This window comes from Impatiens glandulifera, chromosome 3 (genome assembly GCF_907164915.1).
Source record: "Impatiens glandulifera chromosome 3, dImpGla2.1, whole genome shotgun sequence".
In the NCBI taxonomy this organism is placed as follows: Eukaryota; Viridiplantae; Streptophyta; class Magnoliopsida; order Ericales; family Balsaminaceae; genus Impatiens; species Impatiens glandulifera.
This window is the reverse complement of record NC_061864.1, coordinates 8,998,773-9,014,378: the sequence shown is the minus strand read 5'-3', so window position 1 is coordinate 9,014,378 and position 15,606 is coordinate 8,998,773. Positions and strand designations below refer to the sequence as shown.

The 15,606-nt window shown below is 34.9% G+C and overlaps 2 protein-coding genes and 1 non-coding gene across 4 annotated transcripts; 1 reads left to right on the top strand and 2 right to left on the bottom strand.

Moving 5' to 3' along the window:
- Nucleotides 1-1,485: 1,485 nt before the first annotated feature.
- Nucleotides 1,486-6,496, top strand: LOC124931677 (amino acid transporter AVT1C-like). 2 transcript variants are annotated; one of them, XM_047472200.1, is made up of 13 exons: nucleotides 1,486-1,580; nucleotides 1,872-2,072; nucleotides 2,530-2,843; nucleotides 3,277-3,491; nucleotides 3,760-3,783; nucleotides 4,402-4,582; nucleotides 4,671-4,896; nucleotides 5,004-5,139; nucleotides 5,418-5,437; nucleotides 5,742-5,887; nucleotides 5,996-6,039; nucleotides 6,143-6,205; nucleotides 6,278-6,496. In XM_047472200.1, exons 2-13 carry the CDS (start codon nucleotides 1,891-1,893, stop codon nucleotides 6,371-6,373), a joined length of 1,647 nt encoding a protein of 548 aa, XP_047328156.1. In that variant the 5' UTR covers nucleotides 1,486-1,580; nucleotides 1,872-1,890; the 3' UTR covers nucleotides 6,374-6,496. The 2 variants fall into 2 exon arrangements, with proteins under 2 accessions (XP_047328156.1, XP_047328155.1); XM_047472199.1 differs by having other exon boundaries at nucleotides 1,507-1,580; nucleotides 1,835-2,072.
- TRNAQ-CUG lies at nucleotides 5,190-5,261 on the bottom strand. Its single transcript has one exon. It is a non-coding gene; the product is annotated as a tRNA-Gln (tRNA).
- LOC124931678 (probable cysteine protease RD19D) lies at nucleotides 6,444-8,099 on the bottom strand. The gene is made up of 4 exons (XM_047472202.1): nucleotides 7,570-8,099; nucleotides 7,376-7,495; nucleotides 7,032-7,275; nucleotides 6,444-6,932 (listed from the first exon to the last, which is right to left on the bottom strand). The coding sequence occupies exons 1-4, from the start codon at nucleotides 8,086-8,088 to the stop codon at nucleotides 6,652-6,654; spliced, it is 1,164 nt and encodes a 387-aa protein (XP_047328158.1). The 5' UTR covers nucleotides 8,089-8,099; the 3' UTR covers nucleotides 6,444-6,651.
- Nucleotides 8,100-15,606: the final 7,507 nt, after the last annotated feature.

Genomic DNA, 15,606 nt, shown 5'->3' with positions numbered 1-15,606 from the left:
TTATAACTAATTAAAGCTGTCACCTTCCCACAAAATATTTATCTAATTTGTATTTCCATCTTCACTATCACTTATAGGACCACTATCCATCAATTTACTTAACTCGGACCGTGATCTTTGTTGCCCCTTAGAAGCATCAAACTAAATCGCCATTTCACAATTTGTAGAGTTTTCTTGCCCCCTCATAATTTTCTAATTATTTGTATGTAAATACAATTTTATGAAAAAAAAAACTATTTATTTGAATTTCCTTCATTCCAATAAAAATATAAATTTGAACTTCCTCTTTTTCATTCCAATAAAAATATAAATTTGAACTTCCTATATATCAAAAATAAGTAATGTTTCCAATGAAAAAAGTACTTTGCTTAATGGTTTGATTTTGGGTTATTTAAAAAAATTATTTGATTTAAAAAGTATATATTATTTAATAAGAAAAAAAGTAAGTTATTTAAGTTTTTAACTAGTTTAAAATTATTATATTTTTTTTTTTCTTCTGAAATTTAGATTTTATAAAAATAACCTTTTGATGTGTCAGTGATCTATAATGTTTGTTTGTTTCTTTGATTATTTTTGATAAATTTTAATTTATTTGATGTCATGTTTTATTGTGTATTTAAGTTTAAACTACTCTTATCTTATAATATTTCATGAACTATTTAAAAATAATAATAACTTATAATTTTTTTTAATAAGATATTATTTATGACAAAATAAATCAATTGTATTGACCCATACACAGTAGTTACATGCAACAGAATTTTTTAGTACCCTATTACTCTTTCTAATCATTTATTTAACTGTACACTCAATAAGTTTAGAGTATAATATTTAAAAATTACTATTCTAACACAAATATTAATCATAAACATCGTATTCAATCAAAAAAGTTGTTTTGATAATTGATTCGAAATAAAGTCATTAATTACTCAATTATTGATTTTTTTTTATTTCTGAATCTTAAATACTTTTGTTTCAAAACAATTATTATATTTAGTGGAAGAAAAGCTAATTTATTGGATAAAGAGTGTGATTTTATTAAAACGACATCAAATCATAAGTTCAAAGTTATTTTCTACATACCTTAATTATTCTTCATTAATATATAAAGAATTAAGATATACAATCTCTCCTTAAAAAAAACAAATTTGAAATTTGTTTACAATTCATCCCGTTAATCTATCCTTAAAATATATTTTAAAAAATCAACATGAAGAAAATATATTAAATAAAATAAAATTATTAATTTAATTTATATAAAATCTAATTTATTTAACTGTTTCTAATTGATATTATTTATAGATCCAGTTCCGTTCCATTTTATTGTTATAATCGTGTTTGTGGCGACGCGTTGTCAATTTTTGGCCTACTCTTTATTTATTAAAAAAGGAAAAAAGAAAAGAATATATAATTATTATTATTATTATCCAAATCATTGAATATACTTACTGAGAATTGTTGGCTTATAAATTATCTTTTTGCAGTCGGTATCATTGCAAATTTGCAAGTCCCTTACTCATACAAGAAGAACTAGCTAGAAGCTCCTGCGATTCACAGGCGGCGCTGTTGATTTTACCTTGGTCAGTCTACTAAACATAGCCGAATCCATGCAAAACAACTATTTATACGTGAATTTGCGCATCTTCTTGTTTTCTACCTCTTGAATTTGCATTGAATTGACTTGATTCGACTCCGTGTTGTTATTGCACGCTTATATCATTCTAACTACTTTAATTCATCGGATAAAAGTGCTACTAACTACTGTAGGATTCATTCTATTTTTTATGATTCAATTTGTAGAAGGTGAAGTTAAGATTATTATTTTTAATCGTAGCTTGGAAGCTAAGCTTGTGTGCTTGTTGTGTGTGAAGAGAGAAAAAGTTGGAGAAGATGAAGAATTCTGTTTCAGAGCAGAGCTTCTTTGTTGATAGTGAGGATGATGATGATGAGAAGTCAGTTGATAAAAATGAAGATGATGGAGGAGATGATACTGATTCATCGGTTTCTTCTTTTCATGAAAGGCAGCAAAGCAAGCCCAATTCTTTTAACCCAGCATGGCCACAAAGTTACAGGTAAATGGCTAATTTCCTCTTCTTTTTTTTTTTTTACTTATGCATAACTTTTTAGATGCTTCGTTCTTTTGACTGATTTGATCTGCGAGTTGCCAGAGGATTCTTCAAAATTGCAGCCACTACAAAGCTCTTAGCCTTGAATGTTGATTTGATGCCAACTTATTTGTTTTCTTGTATGTAAATAAGCCTGATAGATGTAAGGGAAATTGTTACTGTGAGACAAAGTTGAAACTATTTTGTTAATTTGAGGGAGTAGACAATTGCCAGAGCTCTCTGATTAGATTCTTTCTATTCCATGTTTATGTGCTGATAGTAAGGTCAATCTGGAACTTCAAGTGTTGTGTCTCATTTTCACAACTCAGGACTTGGAGGATCATGATTGACGAATTTCTTCTCTGGTGATGATACTTGACATGTGTTCTTATTTTCAAATACTAATCTTTCAGTAATATTTCAGGCAGTCTATTGATCTTTATGGTAGTGTGCCTTCTCCAAGTATCGGATTTTTGGGCACTCCTTCATTATCAAGATTGGGCAGTTCATTTCTTTCTTCATCATTGACAAGGAGACACACTCCTGAGATATTACATACATATAGTAAACCGCTTCTACAAACAGTGGAAGATGAAGAACAAGCACAAACAAAGGGAAATTCCAATCTTCTATATCCTCCACTTCCGCCAAGAAAGAGTTCTGTAAGGAAATCCTCCAAGGTATTGGAGGAACTTCCAGTTTCTAGGCATAGCTCACTTGGACAAGCAGTTCTAAATGGTAAAAATATGCATCCCTTTTCAGTATAATATTGATAAGATGTAGCATCATTGATTGCCATGTTTCTGTTGGTGATAATATTAAAAATTGTGTTTATCTCTGGAGTTGATTTGTATGCAAATACTTTCTAGTTCCTTATATGGGTTTACTTATTTGAAACAAGTTACCATTCTCAATCTACACAAGACTGACCCATCCATCTGAGTTTTTCACTTATGTTAGAAGCATGTCATATTCAACTGCAGATGCGGTCCATTGAGACATAAGAACAGAACATTTATATTCTTTTACTTTCTTTGCTGCTTATTTTGCACTTTTCTGTGTTCAAATACATTTTCTTATCCATGCATGTGTTTTCATCACCACAATATCCACCATCAAAGGTCTGAGTAGAGTGGAAAAACATAACTAGTTTTCTCCATGAACTCTGCAGGCATGAATGTTCTGTGTGGAGTTGGGATCCTTTCTACTCCCTATGCTGTCAAAGAAGGCGGATGGCTTGGCCTCTCCATATTGGCTGTTTTTGCATTGCTTTCTTTCTACACAGGACTTCTCTTGCGTTATTGCTTGGATAGCCGACCTGGCCTAGAGACTTATCCTGACATTGGCCAGGCAGCATTTGGAACTGTTGGGCGTTTTACCATCTCTGTAATTCTTCTCCTTTACGCTTGAAGTATCTATGTTTTTATCTGGATTATGAGCACTCTACTTTTTGAATGTTTGCAGACAAATTCATAAAAAAAAAATCCTGGGAAAAGTACATATACTACTTGAAGAATATGAAATTATTTGAAAATGATCAAAAAAATAAAGCTTACAAGCATGATTCTATTTGATAAACTAATTTAAGAGTTTCTTCAACTTACTAGTGAGGCATGGATTGGCTAACTGTGTTTTTGTTCTTTTTTGGTTGCAGATTATTCTCTACATTGAACTATATGTAAGTACAGCTAATTTATACCTTCTTCCTCCCCTCTTGTTTGTTGACAATAATCTTACAGTCTCAGTTGACTGAACCTTTATACTCTTCTTAATATGTGCATTACGCAAATAGAAAACTGGATCCCACCAAGACCATTCATATCCTGGATTTTTTTAACAGTGAATGGAATCCATTTTGGTGTCTGTTTCTTATACAAGCACATAGCATATACTAAAACTATCGATATTTACATATTTTCACATGCTAACTTCCAAATGAGTGTCTTGTAATCCCATTCACTACCATGAATGGACATCCATTTTGTTTGACTAATTAAACAAGCTTTTATTTCCCCAAGTTATTTATAGGTAAAAACAGCTCCTTTTTTAAATGTCAATTTACTAAAATACCTCTTGTAAGTGAAATTAAATCTATGCATCTTAAGATGGGTGATTTTCCAAGAATCTCATTACAATTTTTAGTTATTTTACCTCATAAAGTCTCACAATGCAAATTGGCATGTATCCTTTCAAACTATGCTCTGTTCATTCAGACATTTACTACAAGTATTGGGATACCAATTATTTTTTCTTTCTCGAACAACTGTAAGGTTTTAAACTCAAGTCTCTCTTGCAGGCTTCTTGTGTTGAATATATTATTCTGGAGGGTGATAACTTATCATCACTATTCCCTAATGCTCATTTGAACATTGGAGGTTTATATTTAGATTCGCATTACCTTTTCGCTTTGCTGTCTACTCTAGTTATCCTTCCGACTGTTTGGCTGCGAGATCTCAGAGTGCTGAGTTATATTTCTGGTAAAGTACATAGACTCCCCAAAAAATTGCACTCTGTTTTAATATTTCATTGTCAACAGTTACAAGATTCTTTTATCTTTCCCTCCAGCCGGTGGAGTCATTGCTTCAATTTTGGTGGTTCTATGCTTGTTTTGGGTGGGGTTGGTCGATAATGTTGGCATCCAGAGTCAGAGTCACGGGTCAATGCTAAATCTCAATTCTGTGCCAGTTGCTATTGGTCTGTATGGCTTTTGTTACTCTGGCCATGCTGTCTTTCCTAATATCTACTCATCCATGGAAAAACCAAGCCAATATCCTGCATTCCTGTTAATAAGGTAATGTCTCACCAAATTGGCTTATAAATGTTAAAATATTGCAATTTTATGTATAGTTTTTCTATCTCAATGCATTTAAATAGCAAAAGATGATATATTGGGTGCAGTTTTACTGTTTGTACTTTGATGTATGCCGGAGTTGCTGTTATGGGATATCTTATGTTTGGAGAATCAACATTGTCTCAATTCACTCTCAACTTGCCCCAAGAATATGTTGCCTCCAAAATTGCTGTATGGACAACGGTAAGCTTTTGAATATTCAATTATTTATTTGAGAAAAAATAAAAAATAATAGGTCCTACCGAGAATTGAACTCGGGTTACTGGATTCAGAGTCCAATGTCCTAACCGCTAGACCATAGGACCATTTGTTTAATATATGACTTTATCCTTTAAAGATCAATTTAATTATGTCAGTACTTTTCCTATAATCCAGTACTTAAAATTCATTTGTAACTTAATTTTCAATTTTAATTATCAATCATGTTAACATAATTACTTTTGTTTCTTGTGTTCTTGCAGGTAGTGAACCCTTTTACCAAATATCCTTTTACATTAATAACATGCATAAGTAAGAATATTTTCTGCAATGACTTAATTGATCATGGAGGGAAGCGTGAAAAAATATATACAAATTTAGAAGGTTTCAACATATGCAAGTATGCAATGACTTAATTGATCAGTTTTAATTATGAATCATTTTAAAATAATGAATTGACTCATGGGTAAAGAAAAAGCTAATTATATTATAGTTGAACAGTTTATTAGCTTAATTTCTGGTTCTATCTAATTACATGTTCCAATGTCAAAGAAAGCTATATATGTTATCGCTTTAACAAGAAACACATATGCATTAACCATGACCCCAGTGGCACTCAGTTTGGAGGAATTGTTGCCTGCAAATAGTGTCAACTCTTACAGATATTCAATATGCATAAGGACAGCTTTGGTGATTTCTACTGTCGCTGTTGGTCTTTGTATCCCTTTCTTCGGTTAGTACCTTCTCATTCATCATCTATTTTTGGATATTTTTTCATAATTGTTGAGGACTCATATGATATCTAACCCTTAATTTATCACATCTGATCCTCAATCCACAGGACTAGTTCTTGCATTGATTGGATCACTACTCACAATGCTTGTGGTGAGTCTCCTCAGAATATATGTTTCAAAATGTAATTTTTTTTAACTCATCATGGTGAAACAAGGACTGACGATTGAACATGTTTTCTTGTGATAATTTGTAGACCCTGATATTGCCGTGTGCATGCTACTTGCGTATATGGAGTGGCAAAATATCTCGTAGCGAAGTAAGAAGAAATTTTGAATTTCGATTATGCTTATGTGGTTGTCAAAACATGCTGAAATTCTTGTTTTTTCAGGTGTTTTTGTGCTATGTAGTTATTGTTGTGGGTTCGGTATCAGCAACAGTTGGGTCCTATTCAGCAATCTCTGAGATAATCAAAAAATTCAGATAAGACATTTTTATTTTATATTTGAAATCATATATAGCTTCCCACTCCTTTTAGTAAAGACTCTACAATATAATTGGACAAATGAATGATCTTTAATTCTCTTGAAATGCATATGAAGCTTTAGTTTTTGTTTTTTCAACTAAACAACTTTTGATAACATAAGAAGAATTGGTAGCTTTTTAAATACAATATAAGAAATACAACAGCTAGCCAATTAAGTTGTCTTACAAACAAACTGGTAAGAAAGATTAATACTGCATATAATTATTATACAGACCAACTTATGACTTGACGTTTGTCTGAGTGACGACAGCAGAAACCATAGTATTCATCCCACAAACGCCATGCCCTTTGCAAAGTCGGTAGAACCCATGCTCGCCCCATTTCTTCCCCCATGAGTTCTTTATGATCCAATATGGCTGATATCCCAGCCTAATGATCGAATACCCCTTTGAACCATAACCAACTAGTAGAACTCCATGATTTACAAACCTCTTCCCACATATCAAAGGACAAGACACACCACCAATGTAGGTTTGCATGAATACCGCATTTAGTCCAACTAAATATATCACCATTCACCAAACATAAACTAATTAGATTAGAATCTACCCATAACCCATTTCAGTAATAAAAAAGAACACATCTTTATATTTCTTACTTGCAAGTGGTCCATGATGGACTAAATGGGCAGCTATTTGATTCTCGTCCATAGGAATATTGGTGAAATTGGTAACCTTAACTGCAGCCATCTCCGGGTTGAACTTGCATTCGCCGCGTTTCCCTGTATAAGGATAAGAATCCTGGTCTTGTAAACCTCCTGCCTCCATCAAGTACTCGTATGCGTTTGTCATAAGACCTCCTTTACACCCGTTATCGCAAGACTTCTTATCTTTTGCATCACACTTCAAAAGTAGTTTATCAAAACAATCAACTAAAAATCATCATAATTTTGAATTGAATTGAATTGAAGCAAGACTGATTTTGACTGACTGACTGACCTACCTTATGATCACAATCCACAAGCTGTTGCTCACTCAGATTAAGAAGTTTTCCAGTTGCTATAAAATTGGCACCTTCAAGTGTCCCTGTTGTGCTAAATGCCCAACAAGAACCGCATGTCCCCTGTTTTAACAACAATAATTGTTTAATTAAACCTTCAATTGATTTACTTAGATTTCATTCCCAAATCAACTTACTTGCGTTTTAACCTCCGTGACGGCACCCTTTTCTCTCCAATCAAAATTCTCCGGCAAACCCTTAACGTCCATAACCTCTGCCGGCGCCGTTCCCATCTGCATCATACTAGGGTTTGCACTAGGGTTATGGAGTCCCAAATACATGGAATTGAACTCATCTTCGGACAGATCAGAGAACGCCGTGATACCATGAACAGCAGTGGGATCCATAACCTGATGCTCCGCTGCCTTTACCAGGTTCCTTGAGAAGATCCCTAGACGGTGCAAATACTCCTCCCTGGTCGTATATTCCTTCTCGTATGTTGTTATGAAACTTGTAAACCGACGCTCGGTGTGGGTTCCAAGGAGATTGAGGTTGTTAGAACGATGATCGTGGTCTGTGACTTGGTGTATCATTGGATCGTCAATTTGATCAGCCGATGTAGTAGAGATCGAAAGGGCGAGTATGGAGACTATTATTACTGCTGCTGCTAGGTCAATCGAGTATGATAGAGTTGGATTTCCATTTCCACGAGCCATTGTTTTGGATTTCTTGAGAGAAGAAGAAGCAATTGTTGAACTGTAGAAGACGAGTATAAATCGGTGATTCCATGCAGATGGGCAGTATGACACGTGGACGGTTACGGTTGAATAATGAATAGTATTTTTCACACGTGTCTTTTTATACAGCTGCCACTATATGATTACTAACTCGTGTCTTTTTTCTTTGGCAAGAATGAAAGACTCGTGCTTGGGATTAACACAAAAAATAAAAAAAAACGGCTCCCTTTTCAAAAAATAAATAAATTATCGTGTTTTAGTTTACTTTTTCAGATCTGATTGACTAGTTAGCTATTCTGTTTACTTGATAAACTTGTATTTATCATGTTTAAACTACAAACTGATATCAGATCATCTGTTTTATACAATAATATTTATTTATTTGAAAACATATTTTTTTTTTTTGTATAATCATATATATGGTTATGAATTCATGTTTATGTAATGAAAATGATTACATATTGAACTCATGCAAGAATGTTCAATTTCCTTTTTCAGATTTTATATATATTATAATAATTTATTTTGTAATACCAACTAATCGCAAAAATAAACAATTTTTATAATTTTAATATAATTTAAAAAAATATATATTTCAAACAAATGTATATAAATTAGATAATAATATAATCAAACATCATCTTATTTTCACCCTTATAATCAAGGTTCAATTCATTAATCCATGTATTAAAATATCTACTATTTCTTTCAAAATATATATATTATTATATATTAATACATTTATATTTATTATAAATAAATAAAAAATTATAAGCATCAAGTCTATTCATATAAACCTCTACCAAACTAACCTAAGGTCTTGTTCGATTATGAATTTTTTTAAAACAAGAAAGAGAACAATTGAATGATAGATGATAATTTTAAGTAGGTAATGATTATTATTTTTTTTATAAAAAAATTTAAAAAAATATTGATATATATAAATAAAATAAAAAATAATAATTTAAATTAGAGGATATTTTAGTATTTTGGTTAATGAAATGAGTGATGTGATAGTATTTTATCATTCCCCAAAACCTCTCAAGAATTTGTCATCAGACGGTCTCCAAGAGGCTGAGAATATTCACATATTGTTGCTGCTAGGCTGGAAGAGTTGATAAAATGTGGGCACAAGAGGTTAAACACATATCCCGCAAACACACTACTTAACCCTTTAACCAGATTTTGCCGTATGACGGGCTCAAATCCAGAATCTTTCAAACTTTTAAGAAAGTTTGAGATATTCACTTTTTATTTTATTTATATATATTAATACCTTTTTAAGTTTTTTTTTTAAAAAAAAATACATTCTTATTCTCTTAAAATCATCACTAATCATTATTTTTTTTTCAGGTATTTAAATAACCTTTACCGAACAAATTATTGAATTTATTAAGAGACAAGCAATTCTTTCAGACTCTGTTTCTTGTGACACAAGCAATTCAAATTCTATTTGGAGATGAGATAAAAATGGAAATGAAAATGGAAGGATATATAAATAATTTAGTTTGCTTCATGGAAAATAAAATAAAAGAAATGAAATGATAGGATAAGAGGACTCATTTATTTATACATAAGATTATAAAGACGTTATTTTGATAACAAACAAATTTTAAATACTACATAACTAATTTGTAGAAAAATGGTGCGCAACATCTCACTAGATTCTGTTTATAATTTTTTTAATATATTTATATAATGAATTAAAATTACAAATATTATTATTATTTAATATTAATATAAAATGAATGATCAAATATTCCTGATAATATATATATATAGGTATCTCCCAGCTTAATCCATCAAATGTGGGCTGAAAGGTAAGCCCTGTTAGGTTTCAAGTTAGTTAAGTAGTCTATTACATATAATTTTTTTTAAATTATTTGAAAACTATCTATCTCATCAATAACCAGGATAAAATTATTTCATAAATATAATAATTATTTAATTTAAATATTTAATAATTATTTAATTTAAATATAAAATATTATAAAATAACTTTTATATACTCAAAATTGTAGATTTTTTTAAAATTAATTTTTATTGATTGTCGTTATTTTTGTTGTAATTTAAATATTAAAAAATAACATCAGATTATTATTGTTAGAAAATAAACCGTTAAGTCATATCAAGTATATTAATTGGTTTAAATATAACAAGAAGGTGTTGTAGCGTAGTGGTAAACACTCATGCCTGTCACACAATGTATACCGGCTCAGTCAACCGGAGTTCGGTCAACCGGTTCGGTCAAGAAGTTAGAAATCCGGACAGGTTCAAGTTCAGGACCGATTGAGTTGTAAACCGAAAGAACGGTCAAGAAATCTAACCGATTGAATATCAAACCGGCCAGAAGAAGCTATGAAAAACCTAAAGTCATCCGGAACCGGCTAAAGAAACCTAACCGGTCAAGCTACCAAACCGATCAAGAGTATTCGGTACGTGACCGCACAGAGAAAGGATCGGCCAAAGCTCAAAACCGGAATCATCAGGAACAAGGAACCGGACCGGATGAACAAGAGAACCGACTGAAGAAAACCTAACCGGTCAAGTTACCATACCGATCAAAAGCATTCTGAACGTGACCGCACAAAGGATCGGCCAAAGCCTAAAAGCCAGATCCATCAAATAGCCGATTATCTACAAGACAAGAATAACCGGAAGAAGTCCGGTTACTTCACTACCAAAAGACATTCGGCCAAGTCAAGAGGCCGACTAGTACAAGAAGACGCTTTGGGTATCTGTTGAGAATGATACCAAAGGAGCAGACTGAATACTTCCATATCCATGCAAGTCTGAGGAAAGCCTGCAGGCTGCAGAAGACAGTACCACCGGATCCTTCTACTTCGGGATAAGCCAGAAAGGAAATCTTCAAAGTACAGACAACTGTCCAAGCAGACAGTGCCTACATTGAGTAAAAGACAAACCCAGCAGGTTTGCCGTACAGACCGGCAGGTCTGAAACAGGATACCAGGTCTGAGATTGACCGTCAGGTCTGAGGAGATGACCGGCAGGTCTGAGACACTGAATCACTGCATCTCTGATCAGCCAATCAGATTCAAGGCTTCGAAATATGACCGTTGGCATATTTCACCTATAAAAGGAGGCAGTTGCAGAAGAGTAAAGGCAGTTACGAAGTGGGACAAACTTTGGGATAACAAGAGCTAAGTGCATTTACTACAAGTGATAACAGTGTGGTATTCTAAGAAAGCCTAAGTGTTAAATTCTAAGTGTGTGTGCTACAATTTCGGTGTGAATTGTAAGAGTGTTATCGAGCAGGAAATAAGTCTCGATCGGATTGTATTTGTATTCCTTAGTGAATATCCTTCTCGCGGTTTCGAGAGGAAGGGGTGACGTAGGAGTTTTATCTCCGAACATCCATAAAATCTGTTGTGTTATTTACTTTCTGTTGGCTTCATTACATAACCGACTAACTTATCCACACTGCTCCAAACCGACTCCATACTAACCATACCGAATATCCAGATAACCGAAACCGACCCACCATTCTTCAAATCTCCATCATCCGAAACCGATTCCGCCTATCATACACGTGTACCGCTTCAACTTGAAAGCAAACCTCTTCCGCGCTTGAACCTAGTTCAAGGGTTTGTGACAGGTTGTGTAGTATTGAAACCCCGGTGTTAATCTCTAACCGGATTAACCACCACCCTACGAGTGAGAACCGCTAACCGGTCCAACCCCCGGTCCACCAGCGGCGACCTAGATCCTAACAATTGGTATCAGAGCAGTTAGTTTCAATACTCAAGCAAGCATGTATCAGGATAGGCCTCCAATGCTAGAAGGTGAAGACTTTGCCAACTGGAAGGCACGGATGTATCTACATCTAATCACCTTGGATGATGAAATGGAGTCCATTCTAACCGAAGGACCGATATTCATTGATAAAGATAGAAAAGAATGGACGGCTGAAGATAGGAGAAGGAACAATCTGGACAACCATGCAAGAAACCGGATCTCCAACAGCGTAGACAGAAACACATATTGCAAGATCAGAGATTGCAAAACCGCGAAGGAGACATGGAACACAGTTATCCAGATCTTCGAGGGAAATGAAAGAACCAAGGAAAACAAGTGGGAATGCAGAAAACCGAGGAGAGATGACCGGAAACCGGACAATCAAAATAACCGAAATAACTATCAACAAACCGGTGAAGGAAGTGAGGTACCGAAAGCACTAATAGCCGACGATGGTGGAAGTTTGTGGGCTCGCAGTGACAGCGATGATGAGCTCACGTGCCTCATGGCAAATGAGGAACAGGTATTTGATTCCCCCTATGATGAATTTACTAAAGATGAGTTATATGAAGCATTGAATGACATGGTCGAAGAATATAAGAACCTACTGGCCATGCTACCTAAGCACCTCAACATTAGAACCGATCCCATAATACCCACTCCGACAGAACCAGAGGTACTTATCATAACCGAACCGGAAGCCATACAACCTGATGATACTCCTACTCTAGAAACCGAGTTAGATCCCAAGACCGAACAATCTAGTGAACCTACTAGGGAACTGACCAAGGAAGAAGAGGAGACCGCATACTATAGGGAAGAGAAGCTAAAATACGATTATGTTGGTCCAACCGACTCATGGCTTGACCCTGAGAAAAGAAAAGCCGAAATCCTCAGATATAAGAAAAACTTCCCTGAACCGCGTAGGTCAAACCACAGATCACCGAATCAAAGACCACCATTTAGGACATTTGAAGGAAAACCGAAATACACGAGACCGAGCGCCAAAAGGACAGTTAAAACCCTAGCAAAGAAAGCTATCCGATTTATTAAAGTTTGGATACCCAAGGGACTAATCAACCGCGGACCCAAAGAAAAATGGGAACCAGATTTTCTATTGTCTATGAATGTAGGTAAATCAAGACAAAGGCTTGGAAAAGACAACATTGCATTCGGACAGCCGGCTGCTGACAGACACATCACATGAAGGGAACAAGCATGAAGTGGCTAACATCCTCACAAAGCCACTTCTCGAGTCTAAGTTTTCTTCCCTTAGAAATATTTTAGAATTATTAGATTAAACCGGCCAAACAAACATAAGATTTTTAAACCGGCATACTTCTTACTTCTTGCATGGTTTTGAATATTTATTCTAAATAATCAAAAAGGGAGAAATTGTTAGATAAAAGATAAAGACTCTTCCAAAACCTTTCTCAAAATTTTCTCCCAAAATTTTTCGAAAAATTCTCTAAGTCTTTTTCAAAAAACCGGACAAACAAAAACAACCGGCCTACGGTTGCAAACTTACATGATTTTGATAATTTTAAATAAAATAATCAAAAAGGGAGAAATTGTTAGAAAATAAACCGTTAAGTCATATCAAGTATATTAATTGGTTTAAATATAACAAGAAGGTGTTGTAGCGTAGTGGTAAACACTCATGCCTGTCACACATGTGACCAGGGATCAAATCTCATCGACAGCAAATAATATTTAAAGTTTTGCTATTTCAGGGAAGTTGAGCAAAATCCGAAATTTACCTATAGGCAAGATCGGTTCGACAATGTATACCGGCTCAGTCAACCGGAGTTCGGTCAACCGGTTCGGTCAAGAAGTTAGAAATCCGGACAGGTTCAAGTTCAGGACCGATTGAGTTGTAAACCGAAAGAACGGTCAAGAAATCTAACCGATTGAATATCAAACCGGCCAGAAGAAGCTATGAAAAACCTAAAGTCATCCGGAACCGGCTAAAGAAACCTAACCGGTCAAGCTACCAAACCGATCAAGAGTATTCGGTACGTGACCGCACAGAGAAAGGATCGGCCAAAGCTCAAAACCGGAATCATCAGGAACAAGGAACCGGACCGGATGAACAAGAGAACCGACTGAAGAAAACCTAACCGGTCAAGTTACCATACCGATCAAAAGCATTCTGAACGTGACCGCACAAAGGATCGGCCAAAGCCTAAAAGCCAGATCCATCAAATAGCCGATTATCTACAAGACAAGAATAACCGGAAGAAGTCCGGTTACTTCACTACCAAAAGACATTCGACCAAGTCAAGAGGCCGACTAGTACAAGAAGACGCTTTGGGTATCTGTTGAGAATGATACCAAAGGAGCAGACTGAATACTTCCATATCCATGCAAGTCTGAGGAAAGCCTGCAGGCTGCAGAAGACAGTACCACCGGATCCTTCTACTTCGGGATAAGCCAGAAAGGAAATCTTCAAAGTACAGACAACTGTCCAAGCAGACAGTGCCTACATTAAGTAAAAGACAAACCCAGCAGGTTTGCCGTACAGACCGGCAGGTCTGAAACAGGATACCAGGTCTGAGATTGACCGTCAGGTCTGAGGAGATGACCGGCAGGTCTGAGACACTGAATCACTGCATCTCTGATCAGCCAATCAGATTCAAGGCTTCGAAATATGACCGTTGGCATATTTCACCTATAAAAGGAGGCAGTTGCAGAAGAGTAAAGGCAGTTACGAAGTGGGACAAACTTTGGGATAACAAGAGCTAAGTGCATTTACTACAAGTGATAACAGTGTGGTATTCTAAGAAAGCCTAAGTGTTAAATTCTAAGTGTGTGTGCTACAATTTCGGTGTGAATTGTAAGAGTGTTATCGAGCAGGAAATAAGTCTCGATCGGATTGTATTTGTATTCCTTAGTGAATATCCTTCTCGCGGTTTCGAGAGGAAGGGGTGACGTAGGAGTTTTATCTCCGAACATCCATAAAATCTGTTGTGTTATTTACTTTCTGTTGGCTTCATTACATAACCGACTAACTTAACCATACCGCTCCAAACCAACTCCATATTGACCATACCGAATATCCAGATAACCGAAACCGACCCACCATTCTTCAAATCTCCATCATCCGAAACCGACTCCGCCTATCATACACGTGTACCGCTTCAACTTGAAAGCAAACCTCTTCCGCGCTTGAACCTAGTTCAAGGGTTTGTGACAGGTTGTGTAGTATTGAAACCCCGATGTTAATCTCTAACCGGATTAACCACCACCCTACGAGTAAGAACCGCTAACCGGTTCAACCCCCGGTCCACCAGCGGCGACCTAGATCCTAACAATTATGTATATCTACTCAAGATTAAAAATTAAGTTTAAAAATAAAATTATATTTTTTCTTTAAAATCTATTCTTTAATATAATTGTGGTTATTATTTAAAAATATATTAAATTTAAATATAATTAATTTAAACTCGAATTATGCATGGAGGGAAGAGATTTTGACCGATGATAAGTGCATGAAAAAATTGAGTATTATGGTAAATCGTTGTTGAATGTATCATTAAAAAAGTAGAATCGACGTCTCACTTGCACTTACATTGTGATGAAGTGATTGCGATTTGAAGCTTATTATGAAACATGACTGATATTCAGTGGATTATGCCGAAATCCATAGTTAGTTGTGGATAGAGACGATGAATTCAGTTGGTCTGAGTTGTTGAACCCTTATTCCGTTTTTTTTGCTGGACCATTTGGCTTGAAAAAAAT

Bases quoted from the DNA above. Each gene is read 5' to 3' on its own strand.
- LOC124931677 (XM_047472200.1), top strand. From the start codon at position 1,891: ATGAAGAATTCTGTTTCAGAGCAGAGCTTCTTTGTTGATAGTGAGGAT. The intron at 5,888-5,995 runs GTTAGTACCTTC...CTCAATCCACAG, and splicing joins TCTTTGTATCCCTTTCTTCG to GACTAGTTCTTGCATTGATT. The intron at 6,040-6,142 runs GTGAGTCTCCTC...GATAATTTGTAG, and splicing joins CACTACTCACAATGCTTGTG to ACCCTGATATTGCCGTGTGC.
- LOC124931678 (XM_047472202.1), bottom strand. From the start codon at position 8,088: ATGGCTCGTGGAAATGGAAATCCAACTCTATCATACTCGATTGACCTA. The intron at 7,496-7,569 runs GTAAGTTGATTT...TTGTTAAAACAG, and splicing joins TCACGGAGGTTAAAACGCAA to GGGACATGCGGTTCTTGTTG. The intron at 6,933-7,031 runs GTAAGAAATATA...TGATATATTTAG, and splicing joins CCATCATGGACCACTTGCAA to TTGGACTAAATGCGGTATTC.